Source organism: Oncorhynchus mykiss, chromosome 23 (assembly GCF_057628025.1).
Source record: "Oncorhynchus mykiss isolate SJ-2025 chromosome 23, ASM5762802v1, whole genome shotgun sequence".
Lineage (NCBI taxonomy): Eukaryota > Metazoa > Chordata > Actinopteri > Salmoniformes > Salmonidae > Oncorhynchus > Oncorhynchus mykiss.
The window spans coordinates 8930983-8956995 of NC_143044.1; the positions used below are offsets into that span (position 1 = coordinate 8930983).

Below are 26013 nucleotides of genomic sequence, written 5' to 3' on the forward strand. Positions count from 1 at the left end.
TGGCATTGTCGTTGTAATATGTTTGTTTTCACAAGCCATGTTGGCGGGTGGTCGGGGCTCCATTTATAGATAAATAAATGCTTCAGAAGCTTTTCTCTAAGTGTTTCTGTCTTTTTGTTGCATAGCTGGTAGCTAATCATCACGCAAAGAACTACAAATCCTGTAGCATATGCCGCAGGACACGCATCAACACCGCCTGGCTGGGAAGCAGCGCGCACTGTGATTGAAGAGCTGAAGATTACATTTTTAGATGCGCTATGCACAGGCATAATAGTTGGTCTAATTTATTCAAAAGTCTACCTAAGTGAGACTTTGTCTTTGTGTTTCTTGGCTTTTTACATTGTTTTGTTCACATGCTAGGTTGTTTTGAATTTTTGAGTTCGCTTCAGCGAAGACACATCGCGTTCTAGTCAGATTCTATCTGACAGGCACACGGTCACTGACAACTCCAGTGCCCTCGTTGCCACGGTAACCTTCTGCCTTAAAGGGGCAGTTGAACAATTGTCTCATTTGTAAAAATGTTGGTTACAAGCCTAAGGTAACAAAAATGAAATAATATTTAGCAATTTAACACCTACCTTCTGACTAGTAATACATTTATTGTTTTGTTATTTTGGCAGAAAAAATATTTAGGCTGGTAAAGAATCTGAGTGGCTGGTAGACTTTTGGCTGGTGACTGGTCTGGAATATCAGTATCAAATGTGTACACAAATGCCTGTAGATTCGTGACTATAAGGAGTGTGTGCGTATACGCATCTGTATCTGTCTGTATACATGTCTATGTCGGTATGAGCATGCGCGCACGTGTCTATGTCCCCATACCTCCTGTTACACAGCGGCGGGCCATCTCCCAGATGATGAGGCTGTAGCTGTATATATCAGCCATGATGTAGGCCTGGAAGTGGTTCTTGTTCAGGGTCTCGCCCAACACCTCAGGGGCCATGTACCTCCGGGTCCCCACCCGCGTACTCAGAGGAACGTCCACCTCGTTGGTATCACTGACGACAAGAGAAGAACAGGAATTCACAGGGAAATGGTCAGTTGCTCCAGAAACAAAACTTCAGCACTGTTTAGAAGAGCGGCCATAAGTGAAAACATGGGTGCATTCATTAGCACACACCATAGCAAAACGTTTTGCATCACAAAACGATTGTTGCTTATTGGACAAGTTCATGTACTCCCTCCATGCGCGTCAGTTTTCTTACGTTGAGTGCCTAATGAACACAACCTTGAGTAAAACAGTCATTCTACCTGTTGAACTTGACAGCCAGACCCAGGTCAGCGATGCAGCAGGTTCCATTTTTCTTCATCAGGATGTTCTTGCTCTTGAGGTCTCGGTGGGCGATGGCCGGCTTGCCCTGGGTGCCGTAGATCTCCGTGTGGAGGTGGCACAGGGCACAGGCAGCGGAGTAGGCCAGTCGCAGCAGGCTCTGGGTGTCCAGCGTGGTGAACTTCAGGTAGTCGTACAGGGAGCCGTTCTCATGGTAGTCTGTGATGAGGAGGAGCTGCGTGAAGGCCCCGGTACCCTTGATGTCTGCTGCTATGAACCCTGAGAGGGGTGAGAAGAGAGTTGAAGGATGTTTAGTGCTATATTGAGATGTAGGCCTTGCCCTGATACATGACTGTTGACCTCATGTATTAGGGCAAATGTAGGCCTAAAACCACTCCAAGTCAATCAAGACTACATTAAAAACTTAGATTCAGACCATTTTAGATGGAGGCAGAGACGGCAGTCTTCTTTACTACAAGCGAGTGGTAGGAACGAAGCTTACCCAGTATGTTCTCGTGCCTCATGAGGACAGTTTGGTAAATCTCAGTCTCTCTGAACCAGCTGGCCTCCTCCCGGGTGAAGAACACCTTGACGGCCACCTTCTCTCCCCGCCAGCGGCCCAGCCACACCTCGCCGTACCGCCCCTTGCCGATCTGGCGTACCATCTGGATCTGCTTGGCAATGGTACGCTGCACCTACACGACATACCAGGGAGAGGCATTGAGCATCAAGTGTGCCACAGATCATACCTACTACAACTTTGCCCATTTGTTATTTTCTTCACGTGATATTCGCCGTTTCAAGCATAGATGTGTACTAATGCTTTGTACGGCAGTGTTATAATTTTCAATTTTACTGAACCTACTATAAATCTAGTTATGACCAAAGACAAACACAAAAACAGCTGTTACACTTTCCTGGAAAGCAGAAAAGTCACATTCCATAGCCAAAGGCTTTCCATCCAGGCCACATGCTCCAAAGCCCCTCCCTGTGTGGTGTGGGGGATCTTACCAGCAGGGGGAGCCCAGAGCCACTGCTAGAGGACTGGGACTGGTTAATGAGTTCTTTGAGAGACTCTCCCACAGGGATGAAGGCCTCGTCCTGCTCCAGGTCCCGGTGGTACCGCTGCCTCTCTGTCTGCCACTTGTACCTGGCAGGAACACACACAGATCAGTACACAATGCTAAAGTTACAATATGAACAAGAAGTGCTGTGAGGCAACAAGTAAATCATTATTAGAAAAGGGGTGAAACCGACTAATCTCAAAGAAATGAAGAAATGGCACCAACAGTTCCCTTGTATTCTACCACCACGACTCAAGTCACTGTATATTAGAGACAGTACATTTGGAATCGCTCTCTTTCTGTTAGCTAGTCCACTGTAATAGCCAGTCCTACCTGTAGTAACAGACTACCGTGATGCAGATGAGAGTGCAGCAGCACACAGTCATTGATATAAGGAAAGCCAGCCAATGGGCACTGCCAAAGTAGGTACCTGCAAAACAAAACAATTTGTGTTCCCAAATACAATTTCCGACCCAGACAAACTAGTATAAGAATACCATAGTGGAGCCCCTACAAGAGGTAAACACCAACAGTAGAGTAACAGTTGGCCCGGAGCCTCACCAGTGTCCATTGGGGGAGGTAATGTGGGCTGCAGGTCCCGATTACAGAAGTCTGTATCGCAGCATTCGATCGTTCGCCTTGTCTGAGCCCTGGGTGAATCCTGAAACAATGGTTTGTTGGCATAACAAGGGTTATTTAGAATGATTAAACAAGAACAAAATATGAATATTAGCTATAGACTCCGTGGCCAGTTGAGTTAACGTCTCTCCTACAGACAGTGAGTCAAGTGGCAGTGGCTTGCTATATAAAGCAAAGGCGTCAAGGGATTCTGTTACTGTTTGATTGAATGTTAGAGCGTGGTATGATTGGCGGTGCCAGGCGCGCCGGATCTCAGTATCTCAGGAACGGCCACCATCCTGGGCTTTTCACGCACAACAGTGTCTAGGTTTGACCAAGAATGGTGCGACAATTTTTTTTTGAAATAAACATCCAGTCAGTGGCAGTCCTGTGGGCGAAAACAGCTCGTTGACGAGAGAGGTTGAAGTAGATTGGCAAGAATCGTGCAAGCTAACAGGCATGCCACAAACAGAAAAATAACGGCGCGGTACAACAACTCGTCGATCCTTGTCATGGATGGGCTATTGCAGTAGACAACCACACCGGGTTCCACTCCTATCGGTTAAAAATGAGAAGAAACTGCTCCAGTGGGAATGCAATCACCAACCCTGGACAATTTGCCTAGTGGAAAAACATTGCCTGGTCCGACGAATCCCGGTTCCTGTTACTTCATACTGATGGTAGCGTCAGGATTTGGCATAAGCAGCATGAGTCCATGGACCCATCCTGCCTGGTGTCAACGGTACAGGCTGATGGTGGTGGTGTGGAGAATGTTCTCCTGGCACATGTCCAGTCCCATGATACCAATTGAGCAGTGATTGGACGCCATGCCCCGAAGAATTCAGGCTGTTATGGATGCAGTGTCCAACCCGGTACTAAACTTGCTACTGAGTGTACATATACATTCAATAATGACATTCATGTACCATGACATAATTGACATCCATGTGCCCTTGTCTTCCCTCCATTCAGACAACATGCTTACCTTGCATTGAAAATGTGAGCCTTCATACTTCATGCAGCCAGAGGTCAGAATAGCTTCTCCATTCTCGTCCTCCTCGATGATGGCAAAACACTGGCCATTCGTCCTACAATATACACATTTAATGACTACAGTTCCAAAACACACATAGGTAAGCATTTTGACCAAACCTGCCATTCATCACAGACCCAAAAGTCAGAGTTGGAACAAACATCTCAATGAAAGATTCTGGTAATTTTGAATACTTTTAGCAAAAAGCTCAGAAAGTTGCTCTCACAAAACAAAAGCGGTCCCTGAACATTGCGTACTACGTCACATATTTGCAGATATGTACGCCACGTCACATTCCTCTGTCTCTTGCTCTGCTGTGGGTGTATCATGTGCATCGTGCTAGCTGTCACTCATATGGCGAGGGGCTGAAGCTCATTTGTTGAACTCAAATTATTAGGGGCTGGCCCATGTGGGGGAAATGTAGGAAAAATGGCACAGCACAGCTCCCAGAAAAACAGTCGCTATCAAACTAGTGATTTCGAGGTAAGACCGTAATTCTGCTCATACATTTTGCATGTATGAACGACACGTTGACACATCCAGCCCAAAGCGGGAGGTAGGGATGCACGATATGTCGGTGAACATATCGAAATCGGACGATATTAGTCAAAAATGCAAACATCGGATTCGGCCCGATGTCTAGTTTAAAACCGATGTCAAAGCTGATGTGGATACCTATATAACGTAGGTACATGATGTAATGATGCCACGTAAAATGTTGCGCTACACGTGCAACACAGCATTCCTAACCTAGCCCACAATGTCTGCTGTGTGGATCGAGCAGTCAACAAGTCCAGCAGTCATTTGAAAGAATAAGAACATTTCAGCGAGACAACTCAAAGGCGAAATCCATTAACGCCGGGGATATTGGAATCCATTGCCCTTGACAATCAACCGTTCTCTGTCGTGGGTGATGTTGGGCTTTCTCGACTGGTCGAGCACTGGTACACACTAACATTACCAAGTGAGCTATTGTTCAGATGTTGCCCTACCTGAGTTGCACAGTAACAGCGTCACTGCTATTAGCTTCACGACATACTATGGAACGCCAATTGGGTCTTTGCGTGTCAAAAAAGATAAAACGTCAAATAACACTAAGCTTTCAAAGCGTATAAGCTTTTAATTTGACACGTCAAATAACACAGTTCTATTGTAGAATGTTGTGTTCTGAATTTGCATGTGCAAGCCAAGCGCCACCACTACTATCAGTAGCACTGTCAATGCTGTACAAGAAAAGTCTGCAAACAAGCAAACACCAGCCACAAACGATATGTTTACAATACCACGTTAATAATAAAGCATTATGTGTTTGACTGCAAATTTGGGGTAGCTAGCTAGCTTTAGCTTGGTACCTACCTAGCACCAACACAACCAGCCTGAAAACAAGGTTACAATTGGTCGAATCATGCCATATTTAGACTAGATGTTAAACAAGGTTGGAATGTGAAGCAATGGAATTGGGTATTAGTCTACTCAGTGACACCCACAGAACACAACTGTGAAGAGTTTACGCAAATATTAGCGTTGTAGCTCTTATCACGGGACTGTGTCAGCTTATTGTGTGTATTAATATTCCACTGTATACAGTGCCTTGCGAAAGTATTCGGCCCCCTTGAACTTTGCGACCTTTTGCCACATTTCAGGCTTCAAACATGAAGATATAAAACTGTATTTTTTTGTGAAGAATCAACAACAAGTGGGACACAATCATGAAGTGGAACGACATTTATTGGATATTTCAAACTTTTTTAACAAATCAAAAACTGAAAAATTGGGCGTGCAAAATTATTCAGCCCCTTTACTTTCAGTGCAGCAAACTCTCTCCAGAAGTTCAGTGAGGATCTCTGAATGATCCAATGTTGACCTAAATGACTAATGATGATAAATACAATCCACCTGTGTGTAATCAAGTCTCCGTATAAATACACCTGCACTGTGATAGTCTCAGAGGTCCGTTAAAAGCGCAGAGAGCATCATGAAGAACAAGGAACACACCAGGCAGGTCCGAGATACTGTTGTGAAGAAGTTTAAAGCCGGATTTGGATACAAAAAGATTTCCCAAGCTTTAAACATCCCAAGGAGCACTGTGCAAGTGATAATATTGAAATGGAAGGAGTATCAGACCACTGCAAATCTACCAAGACCTGGCCGTCCTTCTAAACTTTCAGCTCATACAAGGAGAAGACTGATCAGAGATGCAGCCAAGAGGCCCATGATCACTCTGGATGAACTGCAGAGATCTACAGCTGAGGTGGGAGACTCTGTCCATACGACAACAATCAGTCGTATATTGCACAAATCTGGCCTTTATGGAAGAGTGGCAAGAAGAAAGCCATTTCTTAAAGATATCCATAAAAAGTGTTGTTTAAAGTTTGCCACAAGCCACCTGGGAGACACACCAAACATGTGGAAGAAGGTGCTCTGGTCAGATGAAACCAAAATTGAACTTTTTGGCAACAATGCAAAACGTTATGTTTGGCGTAAAAGCAACACAGCTCATCACACTGAACACACCATCCCCACTGTCAAACATGGTGGTGGCAGCATCATGCTTTGGGCCTGCTTTTCTTCAGCAGGGACAGGGAAGATGGTTAAAATTGATGGGAAGATGGATGGAGCCAAATACAGGACCATTCTGGAAGAAAACCTGATGGAGTCTGCAAAAGACCTGAGACTGGGACGGAGATTTGTCTTCCAACAAGACAATGATCCAAAACATAAAGCAAAATCTACAATGGAATGGTTCAAAAATAAACATATCCAGGTGTTAGAATGGCCAAGTCAAAGTCCAGACCTGAATCCAATCGAGAATCTGTGGAAAGAACTGAAAACTGCTGTTCACAAATGATCTCCATCCAACCTCACTGAGCTCGAGCTGTTTTGCAAGGAGGAATGGGAAAAAATGTCAGTCTCTCGATGTGCAAAACTGATAGAGACATACCCCAAGCGACTTACAGCTGTAATCGCAGAAAAAGGTGGCGCTACAAAGTATTAACTTAAGGGGGCTGAATAATTTTGCACGCCCAATTTTTCAGTTTTTGAATTGTTAAAAAAGTTTGAAATATCCAATAAAAGTCGTTCCACTTCATGATTGTGTCCCACTTGTTGTTGATTCTTCACAAAAAAATAAAGTTTTATATCTTTATGTTTGAAGCCTGAAATGTGGCAAAAGGTCGCAAAGTTCAAAGGGGCCGAATACTTTCGCAAGGCACTGTAGCTTTACCTAAAGATTGGGGATCAATGAAATGGGGTAACAGTCTACTCAATACCCAATATATTTTTTTCCCAACGTCCTCCTCAGAGTTATCAGACTCCAAAACATCCACGCAGTATTAATTTTCCTCTGGAATGGTGTTCAATACACATAGGTTGACAATAAATGTGGCTCAATTCACAGTTGTTTCAGAGTCCCGCAATAAGAGCTACGACACTAATGTTCTCTGGGTGTCACTGATACCTGTGGATTGTGGATCAATGACATGGGGTAAGGCTGTACAGTGAAATAAGTATGCCCCAATGCAATTCTAAAGTATAATACATCCAGTGTGATTTCAGATTTGTTAAATTAACAAATTATTGTCTTTTGTTGATTTTATATAACATTCCAACCTTCCGAATAGTGTTTTTTGACATGCAAAGACCCAAACGGCGTTCCATAGAAATCCTGGTTGAGAATGAAATGACTGAACAAACGAACAACGAAACAGCACAGCAAGTGAAAGAAAACGGTTTTGATGATGTTTATCTGGTAATGGAGACATACGTAAATGCCAACAAAACAACTTTTTGGTCAGTGTGGTGTGTGTGTGTAACCTTTATTTAACTAAGCAAGTCAGTTAAGAACTAATTATTATTTACAATGACGGCCTACCCTGGCCAAACAGGGACGACGCTGGGCCAATTGTGCGCCGCCCTATGGGACTCCCAATCACAGCCAGATGTGATACAGCCTGGATTCGAACCAAGGACTGTAGTGCCGCCTCTTGCACTGAGATGTCGTGCCTTAGACCGCTGCGTCCATGTGTGTGTGTTAACTATTTAACTGTACTAGAATGCTTAAAAGGACGCAACATTTTAATATTGGTTATTGGCATCAGGTTTTTTGTCAAGGAAAATATTGGATATCAGTCTCAGCCAAAAATATAATATCAGTGCGTCACTAGCGGGAGGTTTAAAAAAGTATATTTAGTAGTCGCCAAAGTTACGGAGCATGTCTTTAAGGATTTGGCCTTTGGGAAAGTACAGAGTGTACAACGAGGTGGTTGGTCACTCACTCGCAGGTGTTATTTTTGTGGTCCTCTGGACAGTGGCCCGAGCAGTAGCAGCTCAGAAAGCGGGCGGCGTCCTCTGGGGCCACCGTGGGCCCGTCTCCGGGCTTCCTGGACTCATGCTTGTGCCCGGTGCCATGGAGCATGTGGTCTGGATTCTGACCAGCTGGATGGACGGATTGAGGAGAGACAGAAAGGGAGGAGAAGAGAGAGGGCGAGAGAGAGAAAAACAGTTGTGTTTTATAATGACAGTAAAAATATCACAATCCATCATTCTTTCCTTCCATCTGTTTTAAGTGCACGCATCACCGTTGTCTGGCATACAGAACATATAAATACACTGTGTCACATTACTTATTCCACCACGTCTGGTTCGAAGAGTTACAGTAGTCAAATACTAGGCTATGTAATCAGAGTAAACACAATAGCCTTACGGTTATTTTTAAATCTGCTGTCCCACCCTCTATTAGTTTCTATCTGAGAGCGGTCTACACTGGTCCTGATTGGGTCCTCATCTGATGAACCTGATCCATATAAGGCCAGAGGGCTATTTATACTCCGTACTAGTGTCCAGCCAGGGCCATCAACATGGATGAGTGTAAGCAGAGCAGACCAGAGTACGAAAGGGCCAAGCCAACCACTGTTGTTCTCTCAGCACAACTTTAGCACCGTTGCCAATCTGATCGCAATTACATATGAAATTGCAAACAGTGTGGTTTTACTGGCGGAAAAATTGAATATTCACGCAGGCTATGATGTTGTGGTTCTTAATAATGGCAAGGTTTAGTACACAGCAAACGTTTACGGGTAAACTCAGTTTACGGTGGTTAAAGTAGCCGAGCGCTCACTGCCAGCGCTCTGTATTAACAGCGTCTAGAAAAGGGCATCGGCAACAAATCTAGACACATATTAAGGAGCCAGTCAGAGCCATTAAGATATGATACACGGCACCATGGGTACAAGGTCAGGAAAATAACATTTTACAGAGCAACACGCTCATTTTAGGTTAAGTATCTTATGTTGTATTAAATGTGTACGAGCTCACCGTGTTAATCCTCCTATTAGTCTGACACTCCTGCCACCTCTCCTCATGCCCTTTCTCCTGATCCCTTTTCCTCTCTCCCCTTCTTTTATTTAACTAGGCAAGTCAGTTAAGAACAAATTCTTATTTACAATGACGGCCAAGGAACAGTGGGCTAACTGCCTTGTTCAGGGGCAGAATGACAGATTTTTACCTTGTCAGCTCGGGGATTCAATCTAGCCACCTTCCGGTTACTAGTCCAACGCTCTAACCACTAGGCTACTTGCCGCCCCGATGCCCCCCTGCAATGCCGTGTCCCACTTTCCTTGTCATTTCACCTCTTGCCCTCTTTTTTCCCAGTCCTACAACCTGTTGTTCTTCTCTTCCTTCTCTGTCCCTATCCCGCTCTTCTTGACTTCCACCTCGTCCTAACCCCCCCCCCCCCCCCCCACCCATTTCTCTGCCCCCTATTTATTTTCCTAGCCTCCTTGTCCTTTCACCTCTGCCTTTTTCCCCAGTTCCCTTCCTCCCCCATGCTGCTCAGGAGAGTGAACCTGGGCTGTGGGCCTCGTGAGCACAAAGAACAAAGTGATGTCTGTGTGTGGTGCTCGGCGCGGCTGCGGGCACTTCCTCTGGAGCATGACGCGACTCGAGCCTGCTCGAGTTCAGACATGTCTGCAGAGGGGCCAATCACCTGCAAAACCTACAATTTGAAACGTCTCGGCAGCAGGACAGCAACAGGGCAGACGGTTTTTTTCTCTCCCTGCTGCTGTTGTCTCCATCGCCGCATTCCTTTCCTAGACCCCATTAACTGGCTTCAGAGTTGTTGTTCTAGTCTTTCTCAGGGATATTTCCCTCGTTTTTACAACCGAGTGTCCAGGAGGTTCTACATTCAGGCTGCATTCTCTGAGTAATTCCATTGGTAAATGACCATTAAAAAGGCAAGTGGAGCGATACAATAGCTTCCGCTGGGCTTCCGTTCCTTTTTACAGTTCATTTGTACACTGATCGCGTACATAGAGACTCACTGGCATACTGATGTCAGCTAGCCTAACTGCAGAAATAGACTACCACAACTACAAATGCTTCACTTTAGGTACTGTACTTCAGCCAAGAGAATTTCCAAGAAATGTAATTGAAACCCCAGAGGGTGTCAGGTAAAAAACCTGCCAGACATAACTTGGTTTTGGGATCCTAAACTAAAACGATTGCGAAACACTTCTACAAACACATAACAGTTGTATCGGGGGAGAAATAAAAGCCCATTAGAACAACTAAAGCAAAGCTGATCACAACTTTCTTCACTAAGATGTTCTGTGCATAGAGAAGAAGGGAGACACACTACAGTCCTCATTAATGTGTCAAGACGATATTTCACTAGGACAGATTTATGAAGCCCGAGTGAGAATAGAAATCAGTGTGGCAGAGGTTGTGAGCTCATAGCTGTATCGTTAGAGCTGGAGTCCTAGGGCATAGAACAAACCATAATGTGTTGAACAAACAAAGGTGGCGGCGGCTACCGGTTACGGCAGCACCACCCTGAAAATAATTAAGTGCTAATGGAAACCTGAGCAGTCCTACAGTGAGATAGCAGAGCTGGCCTCGGGAAGCTGGGAACCAGGGGCTTTGAAGTCTGCCTTCTATCAGTGAAGGGGGAAAACGACACACAGATTACAGGACTCCAGAGTTCCGACATTCTCCTGGGTGGTGGGAATAGACTCACAGTCTCGCGGTTTCTTCGCTCTACATCCGTCACAAACACGGTCTCTCTCACACACACACACACCCAAAGAAATAAAGCTCAGAAAAGGAGGCAGATAGTCTAGACCTCTTGCCATTGATATTACACACAGGAGATTTAAATCAAAATCATATCAGAAATTGTTCCGCTAATAAACTACGCTTAAGTGGTGGCATGGCCCAGGGCCCAGTTTGAGCTGGGCTGTCCCTTGGTGATGTCAGAGCTGTGTAGGGAGGCAGAGTGGAAACTTATAAACACACAGCAGACTGGAACTGGATCAAATGGGCCAGGCCCCAAATAAAAACCAGAGCGCTATGGGTAGATGGCTCTTTCTCCCTTCCACACTCTCTCCTCCCGTCTCAGCTCCTTCGCTCTCCTTCTGGGAGCTGTGCCTGGTCTAGACTGGCTTAAGTCATGTTTGAGTGATTTGGGGGGGGGGGATTCAGGAGGCTCCCGACGCTTTGATGAGGTGATGAAAGCCTCTGGTAGTCCACATAAAACTGACACGTTTTTACTGCAGTCACTGGGGGCTGTGAGGACTTTTAAGGCCCCTCTCCATCTCATTGGAGTCAGAGAAAGCCATGTTGACAATACAAGATTTAAAGTTCAACATCAATCCCCCCCAAAGAGCCTCAAAGCCCTTTTTGTTCCTATATGGCCTCTCTAGTGAAAACCCGGAGTACCTCTCTCCCCCCTCGACAAGGAGGCCTGTGATTGGCTGGGGAGCAGTGGCTGTCAGTGAGGCTGGAAATGGCTGCTGCTCTCTCTAACTCTGCCTCCACATGTGTGCTTAATTCTGCCGCCAGTCACGGCGGAGTCTGAGGTCTGGCAGAGCACGCCCAGTAATGAGCCTTTCCATCTCCAGTCAGCCACATGCTCTTAAGGGGCCAGCACACTCTGACGCTAACGAGCCACTCCATCTACAGGCAATGTAATGCATGGCTCTTAAAGGGCCAGCAGCAGAATTGTTTTTATTGTCAGATCCAGCCTTAAGAGTGCGGCGCCATGATCTAAACAGTGTTCTGAACTGGTTGTTCTACCAACAGGGGCCACTGTGGAGATGAGGCGAGTAATATGTCCTATACCTGCAATAGTGGTGCGCGGGTTAGCTGTTTGTTCACCTGCCCGAAATTGCTAATAGACCATGTGCAAACAATGTGATCAAGTGAAAATCTGAGACACCGCAACCGACCCTAACCCGCTATTAAAGAAAACGCGCTGTAGGCTACAGTAAGGCACGGTGGAAAGGTTTTTTGACAGGGGTTGCAGGATTTTCTTTGCCTGATGTAGATATATTTCTTCTTATAATTTCCGGCATTTTGGTAGGCTATTTGTAGTTAACGTGTCTATAATTAGATACATGCAGCTTCTCTTCTGTCATTGCCCTAGAAGACTAAATAAACCCTCGCTAGACCAGAATGTCAGAAAGCGATGGAATGAATGCTTCCATCTAGTTGACGTCCATAAAGTTCTCGGTCATCTCTGCTTCTTTCACGAAGCAGAGACTAAACTTCGTTGCTCCGCGAAAGCAGCAGCGAAGTGAGAACTTGACCAGGGAGAAAATGACAATAACCAAACGGACATCAGTTTGACCATTTATTAGAAAGCTGTGAAAATGACCCAACATGTTTATGATAAGATTTCTGTTCGGCCTGGATGCATATTCACAGTGCGCACACACACGCACACAAATTACTATAAGGTTTATTTCTATGCACAGGATGCATAAAGGAATAAATCATATGTATTCACCTCGCTCGAGTCTAATTTTAGCCTACATTTGGTGTATAATTTCACTGAAAGAAATGCTTAATTCTGTAGGAGTTAATATTAAGACTATGGGAGTGGTTATAGACCTCATCAGTCAGTGTCCAGATATCAGTTTCCATTTAACTCATCTGAACAGTAGGGCTAGTTTCCTTGACATGCCATAGGCCTATTTGAAGTTCCTGTCTTGTGACTGTCAAATTTGTACAGCGTTTCACAATCATCATAACCGACACCGCTATCAAGATCGACCAACTGGCAAGTTTCTTCACTGACATTTTCAACCTCTCCTTGACCGAGTCAGTAATACCTACATGTTTCAAGCAGACCACCATAGTCCCTGTGCTCAAGGAAGCGAAGGTAACCTGCCAAAATGATTACCACCGCGTATCACTTACATCTGTAGCCATGAAGTGCTTTGGAAGGCTGGTCAAGGGTCACAACACCATAATCCCGGAAACCCTAGACCCGCCCCAATTTGCATACCATCCCAACAGATCCACAGATGATGCAATCTCAATCGCACTCCACACTGCCCTTTCCCACCTGGACAAAAGGAACATATATGTGAGAATGCTGTTCATTGACAACAGCCCAGTGTTCAAAACCACATTGCCCACAAAGCTCATCACTAAGCTAAGGACCCTGGGACTAAATACCTCCCTCTGCAACTGGATCCTGGACTTCCTGACGGGCCGCCCGCCTGGCGGTAAGGGTATGCAACATCTGCTGCTAAGCCTCAACACTGGGGCCCCCCAGGGGTGCGTGCTTAGTCCCCCTGTACTCCCTGTTCACCCACGACTGCATGGCCACGCTCGAGTCCAACACCATCATTGAACTTGCTGGCGACAACAGTGGTAGGCCTGATCACTGACAACAATGAGACAGACAATAGGGAGCAGGTCAGAGACCTGGCAGTGTGGTGCCAGGACAACAACCTCTCCCCCAACGTGAGCAAGACAAAGGAGATGATCGTGGATTACAGGAAAAGGAGGGCCAAATACGTCCCCCATTCATGTCGACAGGGCTATAGTGGTGCTACAGAGGGTAGTGCGTATGGCCCAGTACATGGGCATGGGGGGCCAAGTTCTAACCATCCAGGACCAATAAACTAGGCGGTGTCAGAGAAAGGCCCAACAAATTGTCAAAGACTCCAGTCACCCATGCCATAGCAAAGTCTATGTCCAAAGAGTTCCTTAAGAGCTTCCACCCCAAGCCATAAGACTGCTGAATAATAAATAAAAAGGCAACCTAGACAATGTGCATTGACCCCCCTCCCTCCCCTCATGTTTTTATACTCCTGCTACTTGCTGTTTATCATCTATGCATAGTCACTTTACCCCTACCTACATGTACAAATGACCAACTAACCTGTACCCCGCACATTGACTCCCCGATACCCCCTGTATATAGTCTGTTATTTTGTGTTGACATTTTTTTAACCAGTTTATTTTGTAAATATTTTCTTAACACTGCATCGTTGGTTAAGGGCTTGTAAGTAAGCATTTCACTGTATTCAGACCATGTGACACACAAATTGATCATCCTCTTTTACCACTTCCCCAAATCTTTCCCAAACACACATTATTTGGCCATTCATTCTCTCTTTTTTCCCCCTCTCCATTTCGTACCTTTTCTCTTATTGAATTAAACTTTTTGCCTCCGTATCAGCGTGAACTTTTCCTGCTCTTCCCAAAAGCATTTGGTGTATAGGCTATTCGGCGCACATACAGGTAGGCCCTAAAGCCCAAGGCTTACACACTAATGCCAGACAGCCTCAAAAAATGAAAGAAAAAAAAAGCCTATAGCTTTAAATTGCACAAGAATTATACATTTTTAAAAAGGCATCGTTTTCTCTTTATTCATCCTGCCTGACACCCACCACCCTTCTTCCACACAATATTTCATGACCTTAAACCAGCCCCACAGATATAACCCCGCGGGACTGTGGGTTATGAGTTAACCTGCGCATCATTAATCTGCATAAACACAGTAACTAAAACATGCCCTCCACTGAAATCCCAGGCAGGAGAAAATGTGTGTGCGCATGTGTGAGAGACAAATAGATGAGAGAAAAATTTTAATCAGTTCACAGCAACTAACCCCAGAGACTATCAATGTCACCTTTCTCTCGAACCTTGGGGATGAATCTGGACGGGGAGAGAGCTGCCTGAAATGAAATTACAGCTCGAGGTGGGTGAGTCAGCAAGAAATAGTATGGAGGTATTAGCTGACAATTAAATAAGTCATACAACAAGTGAGACACCCAATTTGAAGGCTCCCCTTTCAGCTCCATCATCACTTTCCCAGTAGGACACAGATATGTACACCACAGTTCCTCAGGTTTGTGATGCAGACAATAGAAAAATGACAGGTGTTACCGTAACCTCTTCACCACAGTACATTTCAACACCACAAATCAAATACATTTTGTTCATATTAATCACTACAAGGCTTTTGTCCAAAACGTAGCGGGGGGGGGGGGGGGGGAGACCCACCTTTCCTTCCATCTGTTCTTTTGAGTGCTATTGGAGAACTTCCTGAGAAGTTTATTCAACAACCCTTGTTACCCAGCAACAGTTGATGAGTACCGTGAAAAATATTTAACAAGTTGCTACAACCTCACACATGGAAAACAGAAAATAAAACTAGACCTATAAAACATGCATCTTTCCCCCTTGGTGAGACAACAGTGGAATTTTAATTGGTTTGTTGACACCTTTGGAACAAAAAAAAGTGAGTCTGAAAAGAGCATTCACAAGTTGGCACAGCAGGCCCCTTATACAGCCACCCTGGCAGCCTATTGCCCAGCGGGCACCTCTGTCCCTGCCCCCTCTCTCCGTAACGCTTGGCATATGCCAGACCCCACACTCTCTCGCGTATCAGCTAGTGTGGTGTAAAAAAAATTGAGAGAAAAAAAAAAAAAACTCTTGTAGGATTGAATTATTTCCGGAGAACAATGAATGTTTGGAGTGGTTTCTGCCCTGTAACGACTGACAGTACAATAGAGGAAACGGTTAATGTGCAAAAAGGAACCCAGAGCGCCGACAATCAGTTCAACAGCTTCCTGTAGTGGGGGCGGGGGGGGGAGGGGTTCTCCGACAAGTCACTACTGTCGATGACTAAGCTGCAAAGGAGGAAGGAAGGAGAGAAGCTAACCTGGCCCAGTGGGTACAGAGGCACTGTTTCACTGTACAGTATGCCTGGGACAAGGACGACAGAGTCAACAGAGGCTAATTAACAAAATAGCGTGGGCTCTGTGATAACAAAACACGGTCATAAATTCACAACTGATTCTGAGCTACGCTCTCTGAGACTAATCATCATACCTAACACTTGGACCAGCCTCGCCTTCCTCTTATCAGCTCGCTTGTTTGTGTGTGTGTGTGTGTGTACGCTCGCTCAAAGGCTCTGCTTTCAGAGTAATCAACTCCTGATACTTGCCTTAACATCTCATTGGCTGGTTAAAAGGTGACCTTTTACGAGCCTGAGAGCTGCATCTTTATGGTCATGGTTGGCTTTATGGCTGCCGGGTGAGTCACCGTGGAGGCCCAGCTGGGAAGGCAGTATGAGAGCAACAGTAGGAGCAGCTAGGGGAGCAGAGAGAGGCCCTTTTATGTAGGGGAGCAGAGAGAGGCCCTTTTATGAGGCCCCGGCACATTAAGATAGTGCCATATCCTTCCGACATCAAACACGGCAGTACAAAACCAGCGTGATGCTCGAGTCTTCCGTGACTAAATTGTTTTTGTGATCGGAGCATATTCAGTGTCTTTTGGACACACATTTGGAACATTTAGGCCTAATTTTCCAATTTAAGGGCAAAATAAGGCAGAAAGCAAGCCCACAGTGCTGTGATGATCTATCCGCTGTATCCTGGGAACACCACATGACATTCAACATGTTCTAATCTCATTGAGAACAGGGCATTTTCCAAGTGGCGGGTACCATTCACTCCTCATGGGTGTTTCTGCACGTCATGGTAAACTTGGTATTGAGAGAAGGGACTGCGAGTTACACCTATGGTGTTTGGTCCCATTGGTTAGGTCCCCTAATTAGAATATAAAACAGTTCGGACCACCTGGGGGGTTACGGTAATATTCTTTAACTAGGTAGCTTAGGCCATGCATTTCTAAAGGCCCTGCATTTGCCGCTAATTCACTCTAATCACGGCCATTACAACAGCTTAAGATACTGATCTCTCCATAGTGAGGGGTGGGAGACCGTGGGTGACATGTAGGGGTAGCTTAAAGGCTGAAAAACCAAACTATTCATGCTAATTTAGTTTAACAATGTTTATCAAGCCCCTCCTCCATATGTAATTGACAGATGAGTGTTTTAACAGTACTATTGCCTTCTGAAGTTAGTCTGGTCTTGGATTCATAAGGGAGATCAAATTGGAAATTGCAGGACAGATTGGGTTAAATTGTTACTAGCTAGTCAGTATTAATCATACGAGAACAATGGGCAAATTGGACAACTGTTTATAATAAATATAAAATAATTGCCCTTTTAAAAACAGAGATTACGTTATAAATTCTTAAAGAGGACTGCCAGGTCATTGAACCTTGCACAGAAACAAGTCAACTTTCCACCAAAACAGCATATTAGAGCAGGGCTATTCAACTGGCGGCATGTGGACCAGATCTGGCCCGTTTATTAATTTATAATGGCCCTTTGATAAATGATGAACATTAAAAGATGCACTATGCAGAAACAAAACAAGCAAATATGATTTAGAGAATCATTGTACCATCTAAACAGTGAAATATATTTTCCATAACCCAAACTATTGTATTTTCAGCTGGTGTACAAAACCGAAAGTAAAAGACGCACAAACGGGAAACAGAAATGTCGCTCATAGAACAGATCTACCGATTCTTGGACTTGCTTTCAATGACTGACAGATCTATAACTCACATTTCTATGTGAAATTGGTAAGGTCACCCAAAAAGTTACATATTGCAGCTTTAATGAAATAGCTGTAAAAAATTGGCGCCAAAATATGGCGTTCGGTGACAAAATGACAAGCACTATTGTGTCTCTAGTGTGCCTAGCAGTTTTTAGCGTTTTTTTAGCACCTATGTGGCATGTCGAATTTTTTTTTTCATCATTTCAATTTGGCTCTAGTGTTTGAACGGTTTAAACTACAGAAGATTATGACCCAACACTTCCCTTCTGTTTTCCTCTCTGAGGAAGGACTGGTTTGGTCAGAAGAAAGTGGGACAAAAAATGAATTGAATTCAAAAGCATACTTCCTTCAGACTGGAATTTGGCATTAACTGATTTGACATATCTTTGCATTATTTATTTAGATGATTAGTTTTCAGATGAATTTAAAATGACAAATTACTTTTAAAGAAGCTTTTAAATAGCTGTTTTGAAATGAATAGTTTCACATATTTGGGTTGCACCTCGACTCAACGTTGGTTGAGCGCCCTCCTATTCTTTCCTAATTTATTTTAGCAACATTTCATTTTAAGAAAAGTGCTTTACTGGTGTGTGTGCGCGTTGCCTTTTTTTATACAGTTCTACTGAAGAATAATCGCATGTAGAAAATGTCTGGCACCTATGCAATTCACTATTTACATTTTTTTTTTTACACCCTTTAAGAATATAGGTAAATCGCTCTGTATTAGAGTGTCCATCCAACTAAAGAGAGTGGGAGGCACAGTGTGAGTTAGGGTGCAGTGGGACAACAGAGGACTATAATAACAGAGGAGCCAGTCTTACTTTGAATACCTTCAGCTCTGATCACCAGTAGGATGCAGAATCCCACCGTGGAAATGCAAGAGGGCAACCCTGTCATCCTGGCACAGTGACTTGTGGAGACTGGGCTGGACTGCTCTCTGTGGGAGCTTGTTGGTCACCTCTGTAGGCTGATGGTGGGCCTAGTCCTGTCCCTTCCTGGTTCAGCACAGGTCGAAGAGGTGCAGAGTAGTTTTCCCCCGTTAGGGGGGAGTGGAGGTACGGGTGAATATGTATGGGGCAGGGAGAGAGGAGGGAGTGAGGGAGGATGGGTAAGATGGCAAATAAAAAAAATTCAAATCTTCTTTCTCACAAGCTCCCTCGGTCCAAAACCCTGGAAAATCAGAGAGAAAGGGAAAATATTGTTATAGGAAGTACAGCGTAATCACACAATTCTAGAACACTTGATCATCATTTTATAGGCTGGTTTTCCTCACGCGTGTCACTGCAGAGAGTGGCATGCCCTCACAGCAATGTCATGATCAAGTTTAGAGAGGGCAGCGGGTTTGACACCGACAACCGACCCCTATTCGTCTTTGTGAGCCCTCGGCTGCAAGTTATCAGATTTGCTGAGAAATTTAGCACAACTCGGGAGGAAACATACAGGACTGCGGTGGATAGAGAATAATGGTCAGTGGGGGCATCATTGCTCCTCTCAAACCGCACTGAGAAGAGCGACAGCATCAAAAGAGGGTAACATTACTCCCAACCAACAAATGGATTTTCCACTGGAGACTTTCATGCCTCCAATCCTCCCAGTCAAGTAAAAGCAGAGTTTAAAAAGGACAAAATGGCAGACTAATCAAATAAGGGAGATACAGAGCACATCTTATTTAATCTAAAGACGGGTTACCGTGCCAGAACAGAATTATGCAGCAGCGACTTCCCAACCGATTACATATCAGCTCCTTTGGCCACAAACAGAACAGACAGAAAAGCCACATATTTGATGCAAATAATAGCTATTATGGAAAAAGTACCCAGCTGTCCTCTCTTTTAACTAAGCAGATTGCTTCCAATGTGATTCAAATCATGGCATCGTATGTCTGATGCAGAGGGTGCTGGGGAGGGGTAAATGGTGAGAAGGGTCTGAGGCTGATGTGTGACCCTGCTGACTCCTAACCGTACGCTTGGTTGATCAGAGGAGGACAATGCCAATGGGGCAAGGCAGGGCTCTCGGTCGCTCTAACCTCTAACGAACATGTGGGGTGACAACCAGCCTTGGACGATAACCCTCAAGAACCCAAAACTGCACTCGTTCATCCATTCTCCCCTTTTTGTTTTCCTTCCATTAGTGTGTGTGCTGTCCATCTTTGCCCTCTTGTTTTTTGCAGGCTTGACCTCGCAAATCCCGGTCAGGCTGGCGCTACTCTTGAATGGCTAAACATTCCCAAATTATTTGTTGAAGGATGTTCCGCAATTACCCGTGTTGGCCTCGCCCAGCGTTAATAACGAGATGTGTCTGTTCCCTTGTAGGCATGTGCGTCTCGCTGCAATTAGCGGCGCTGAGAAGGGGCCGTTCGAAGGGGGGGACAAATTAGCGGCGGAGCGGGCCGGTGTCTGTCACTTTTGATTTGCCCGAGGGGGACAAAGAGCCCCGACCTGTGCTCCACTTTTCACACATCCCTGACTGGGTAATGAGGGAACAAAGAAGGGCTCCTCGAGGCTGGGGGACAAGAGAGCCAACCAAGGTGTGTGCTCTCTGTGTGTGCGCGCATTACGTGAGGGATCGAGTGGGATAGATCGAATGGAAAAAAGGGAGAAGAAACAACTGTTAAGGGATGATGGTCAGGATGACAACCGTAGCAAGCAGTTCGTATCTCTTCGAGTGACTGAGTGTTTTACAATTCTTTCAATAACCGGTGTGCAGACCAATACTGAGAGAAATCAAGGGTAGAACTTTAAAGGGATTGCCTAATAAAATGTATAAGCAAACACATTGCATTAGCCCAAATGACAAAAACACTGCAATGCAGTTATAATACAAACAAGCTCAGCCCTGGGAGAGGAGTTGCTACCCCTATCAGGTGGAGGCAAGATGAGGCATGCAGGGGAAAGGCCTGTTGTGAGCCCCCAAGCCAGGAAGCTGTCCCCATCACCCCTGACACGTACACTTCCCTTCCCAAACAAGAGATGAACAGGGCACACTCACACACACACACACAACAGCTGGGGCTTCTGATTGACATGGAGACGCACTATCAGTTACCCATTCAAAAACAGCAGCTAGAAACTAGAGTAGCTGGCAGCTTTTCTCTAAGAATAACACAAGCCAACAAACAGAGGAAAACTGACTAGTAAATCAACAAGGGCATAGACTACAGTTAAATAAGATACTTTTGTGTGAATATGGCATTTTATAGAATGGTCCAGACATCTTTTTTGTCAGTTCACATGTTTGAGAAACTTCAGCAAAACAGCAAATCAATTCCTCGTCCTCAGTGTGTAGTACGGGGGCACTGAAAAACCTGAACAAAGGCGCCAAAAACACCCAAATGCGTCCTTTCAGAAACAGCAAAGCTCTCAGTATAGTGACACAGGTGTTTAGATGTTGCACTCATGAAATTGTCATTCCGAACTTCAGCTGCAATGTTATATTCCCTATTGTGCGACTTGAGACGTTTCCCCTATCCAGCTGTTCCATTATTCTTGTAGCCTGCTGCTACATATAACTGCCAAATAAAGGAAACACCAACATAAAGCATCTTAATAGGGCGTTGGGCCACCACGAGCCGCCGGAACAGCTTCAATGCGCCTTGGCATAGATTCTACGTGTCTGGAACTTCCTGTGGAAACACCCCATGCTTTCAATGTACTTTGTATCCCTTGTTTACTCAAGTATTTACTTTAAATTTGGCAGTTAAAAATAAAAAATGGACAGAGAGGTATCACTCGAGTCGCAACAAAATTGAATATAACAGATGCGGATAAAGTTCGGAATGACTATTTAATGTGTACAACATCTAAAAACTTGCGTCGCCATATTTGGGTGTTTTTGGAGCCTTTGTTCGTGTTTTCAGGGTCCCCATACTACACAATGAGAACGAAAAAGTGATTTGCTGCTTGGGGTAATTAAAAAAAACAAACATTTGAAATCACAAAAAAGGTGCCTGGACCCTTCTATAACATGCCGTTTCCATCAAAAATAGAGATTTGGTTGTAAAAAAAAAAAAGAAACACCATCTTCAAGACAGGCAACAAGTAATAAAAAAATGTAAAAAAAAAAATATATATATATATATATATATTTAAAAAACATCTACAATCAAAGGAGAATGAGTTTAACATTGAGGTACTAAAAGAGTGGGCTTGGGAGGCTGATGAGTTTGTTGTCCTGTAGTCTCGGCGATGCTGTCAGGTAACTTTCCCTGCAGAGTAAAGACGTCCTAGGCTAGCACCACCTGTACTCTTATACATGGCTCAGGACTCAGCAAGGTCTTGTTGTGACTTGTCAGAGGCAGAGCTAGCAGACTATCAGTACAAAACAAATCCCCTTTTGTCTGGGTGAGAGCACTCGAGTCTGGGTTGATGTGGTGAATCATAATTAACACACCATATGTTTACCTGGTATTACTTATTTTACCCTCACACCTCAATTGTGGCCATCCAGGTAAAGCACCTTCCCCTAAAGAAACACTACTACCAAGAGCTACTGAAACGTGCAGACCTATAGGTAGTTGGAAGTTTGCGTCACCACCGTCTTCTACCTTTTTGGGAGTGCTAGCCCTGTGCTCACTCCATTCCCACAGCTGATGAAAGGGGGCATTGTCATGTGATGGTAGTGCCACCTGCATAGAATAATAACCCTTACACCAAACCCATGATGGTCAACTCCTTGGGAAAGGAATTTTGGGTTGCACCACTCAATGAATGCCAGGAAATCCAACAGGCTGGAAATCCAAGGAGCGGCTACAGGCTGGACAACATTTTGAAAACGCTCCTAATAGGTCTTTAAATCCCTTCTGGAGACAAACGTGAACTGATAAGGATCACTCCATTAGGTCAGAGACAACAATGGCCCTATTCCAACAATGAGAGATGAAGGCCAGTCTGAGGAACAGAGGGGCAAAAGAGATTTTTTACTTTCCAATTAACACTACATCCTTGCCTTACCATTCATTGTGGCTGGTAACGCAACATTCTTGGTCAGCAGCTAAAATTGACCATAAATATCATGTTAGCCACTAAGCACCTTTTCCTCTAAAACACATTACAATATATAGAATAATGAAACAAACCACAAGCATTTGCAGACAATGACATGTTTTATTTTCTTGTCCATGCACATTAATCTAGCTCATCAAGGACAACCACCACCCGAGCCATTGCCTGTTCACCCCGCTATCATCCAGAAGGCGAGATCAGTAAAGGTGCATCAAAGCTGGGACCGAGAGACAGAAAAACAGCTTCTATCTCAAGGCCATCAGACTGTTAAATAGCCATCACTAGCACAGAGAGGCTGCTGCCTACATACAGACTTGAAATCATTGGCCACTATAATGTTTACATATCTTGCATTACTTATCTCATGTGTACAGTTGAAGTCGGAAGTTTACATACACTTAGATTAGAGTCTTTAAAACTTGTTTTTCAACCACTCCACAAATGTATTGATAACAAATTATAGTTTTGGCAAGTCGGTTAGGACATCGACTTTGTGCATGACAAGTAATTTTTCCAACAATTGTTTACAGACAGATTATTTCACTGTATCACAATTCCACTGGGTCAGAAGTTTACATACACTAAGTCGACTGTGCCTTTAACTTCTTATGGCTGGGGGGCAGTATTGAGTAGCTTGGATGAATAAGGTGTCCAGAGTAAAATGCCTGCTACTCATGCCCAGAAGCTAAGATATGCATATTAGTAGATTTGGATAAAACACACTCTGAAGTTTCTAAAACTGTTTGAATGATGTCTGTGAGTATAACAGAACTCATATGGCAGAAAAAAACCTGAGAAAAGTCTTTGCCTATCCAATATACAGTGGAACAGTTGGTCCGAGCTTCCACTAGATGTCAACAGTCTTTAGAACCTTGTTTCAGGCTTCTACTGTGAAGGGGGAGAGAATAAGAGCTGTTCCAATCAGGTGTCTGGCAGAAGGCCATGAGCTCTGTCTCGCGCGCGCCCGTGAGAGTTAGCTGCGTTCTTTTTCCTTTCTAAAGACAAAGGAATTGTCCGGTTGGAATATTATTGAAGATTTATGATAAAAACATCCTAAAGATTGATTCTATACATCGTTTGACATGTTTCTACGAACTGTAATGGAACTGTCCTCTGAACTAAGTGCCTGCCTCTTGTGAATTGGGATTTGTGAACTAAACGCGCAAACAAAAAGGAGGTAAATGGACTTTGTCGAACAACAAACATTTATTGTGGAACTGGGATTCCTGTGAGTGCATTTTGATGAAGATCAAAAGGTAAGTGAATATTTATAATGCTATTTCTGACTTTGTTGACTCATGGCGGGTATCCGTATGGCTTGTTTTGGTCTCTGCACGCTGTACTGAGATTATTGAATGGTGTGCTTTTTCCGTAAAGCTTTTTTGAAATCTGACAGCGGTTGCATTAAGGAGAAGTATATCTTTAATTCCGTGTATAACACTTGTATTTTCATCAACATTTATGATGAGCATTTCTGTAAATTGATGTGGCTCTCTGCAAAATCATTGGATGTTTTGGAAGCAAAACATTACTGAACATAACGCGCCAATATAAACTGAGATTTTTGGATATAAATATGAACTTTATCGAACACATACATGTATTGTGTAACATGAAGTCTTATGAGTGTCATCTGATGAAGATCAAAGGTTAGTGATTAAATTATCATCTCTATTTCTGCTTTTTGTGACTCCTCTCTTTGGCTGGAAAAATGTCTGTTTTTCTGTGACTAGGTGCTGACCTAACAATCATATGGTATGCTTTCGCTGTAAAGCCTTTTTGAAATAGAAACACTGTGATGGGATTAATAACAAGTTTATCTTTAAAATGGTGTATAATACTTGTATGTTTGAGAAATGTTATTTATGAGACTTCTGTTTGAATTTGGCGCCCTGCACTTTCACTGGCTGTTGCCAAATCGATCCCGTTAACAGGATTTCAGCATTAAGAAGTTAAAAAGCTTGAGAATTCCAGAAGATGGCTTTAGAAGCTTCTGATTGACTTAAATTATGTCAATTAGCCTATTGGAAGTGGACCTGTGGATGTATTTCAAGGCCAACCTTTGCTTGACATCATGGGAAAATCAAAAGAAATCAGAAAAATAGTTGTAGACCTCCACAAGTCTGGTTCATCCTTAGGAGCAATTTCCAAACGCCTGAAGGTACCACGTTCATCTGTACAAACAATAGTACGCAAGTATAAACACCATGGGACAACGCAGCCGTCATACCGCTCAGAAAGGAAACGCGTTCTGTCTCCTAGAGATGAGCGTACTTTGGTACGAAAAAATGTAAATCAATCCCAGAACAACAGCAAAGGACTGTGTGAAGATGCTGGAGGAAACAGGTACAAAATGATCTATATCCACAGTAAAACGAGTCCTATATCGCCATAACCTGAAAGGCAACTCAGCAAGGAAGAAGCCACTGCTTCAAAACCGCCATAAAAATCCAGACTTCAGTTTGCAACTGCACATGGGGACAAAGATCATACTTCTGGCTGTTGAAATAAAAATATAACTGTTTGGCCATAATGACCATTGTTATGTTTGGAGGAAAAAGTAGGAGGCTTGCAAGCCGATGAACACCATCCCAACCATGAAGCACAGGGGTGGCAGCATCATGTTGTGGGGGTGCTTTGCTACAGGAGGGACTGGTGTACTTCACAAAATAGATGGCATCATGAGGGGAAAACATTATATTGAAGCAACATCTCAAGACATCAGTCAGGAAGTTAAAGCTTGGTCGCAAATGGGTCTTCCAAATGGATAATGACCCCAAGCATACTTCCATAGTTGTGGTAAAATGGCTGAAGGACAACAAAGTCAAGATATTGGAGTGACCATCACAAAGACCTGACCTCAATCCCATAGAAAAGTGGTGGGCAGAACTGAAAAGGCTGTGCGAGCAAGGAGGCCTACAAACCTGACTCAGTTACACCAGCTCTGACAGGAGGAATGGGCCAAAATTAACAACTTATTGTGGGAAGCTTGTGGAAGGCTACCCGAAACATTTGACCAAAGATAAACAATTTAAAAGCAATGCTATCAAATACTAATTGAGTATATGTAAACTTCTGACCCACTGGGAATGTGATGAAAGAAATAAAAGCTGAAATAAATATTTCTCTGCTATTATTCTGACATTTCACATTCTTAAAATAAAGTTGTGATCCTAACTGACCTAAGACAGGGAATTCTTACTCTGATTAAATGTCAGGAATTGTGGAAAACTGAGTTTAAATGTATTTGGTTAAGGTGTATGTAAACTTCCGACTTCAACTGTATATACTGTATTCAATTCTATCTATTGCATCTTAGCCT

General features: G+C 44.0%; 1 protein-coding gene across 5 annotated transcripts in view; it reads right to left on the reverse strand.

The window, feature by feature from the left end:
• LOC110502384 (bone morphogenetic protein receptor type-1A) overlaps positions 1–26013 on the reverse strand; it is a 60486-nt gene that overhangs the window by 2930 nt on the left and 31543 nt on the right. For 2 of the 5 annotated variants that reach the window (XM_021580364.3, XM_090216748.1), the window contains exons 3-11: positions 18522–18861; positions 8260–8419; positions 3938–4040; positions 2896–2995; positions 2668–2764; positions 2282–2420; positions 1773–1965; positions 1252–1549; positions 823–998 (exon numbers count right to left, since the gene is read on the reverse strand). In XM_021580364.3, coding sequence (XP_021436039.1) covers positions 823–998; positions 1252–1549; positions 1773–1965; positions 2282–2420; positions 2668–2764; positions 2896–2995; positions 3938–4040; positions 8260–8419; positions 18522–18588 — 1333 coding nt within the window. In that variant the 5' untranslated portion in view covers positions 18589–18861. Of the gene's footprint in view, positions 1–822; positions 999–1251; positions 1550–1772; positions 1966–2281; positions 2421–2667; positions 2765–2895; positions 2996–3937; positions 4041–8259; positions 8420–18512; positions 18862–26013 lie in introns of all 5 variants that reach the window. The other 3 variants (XM_036959688.2, XM_036959689.2, XM_036959690.2) reach the window with 2 other exon arrangements.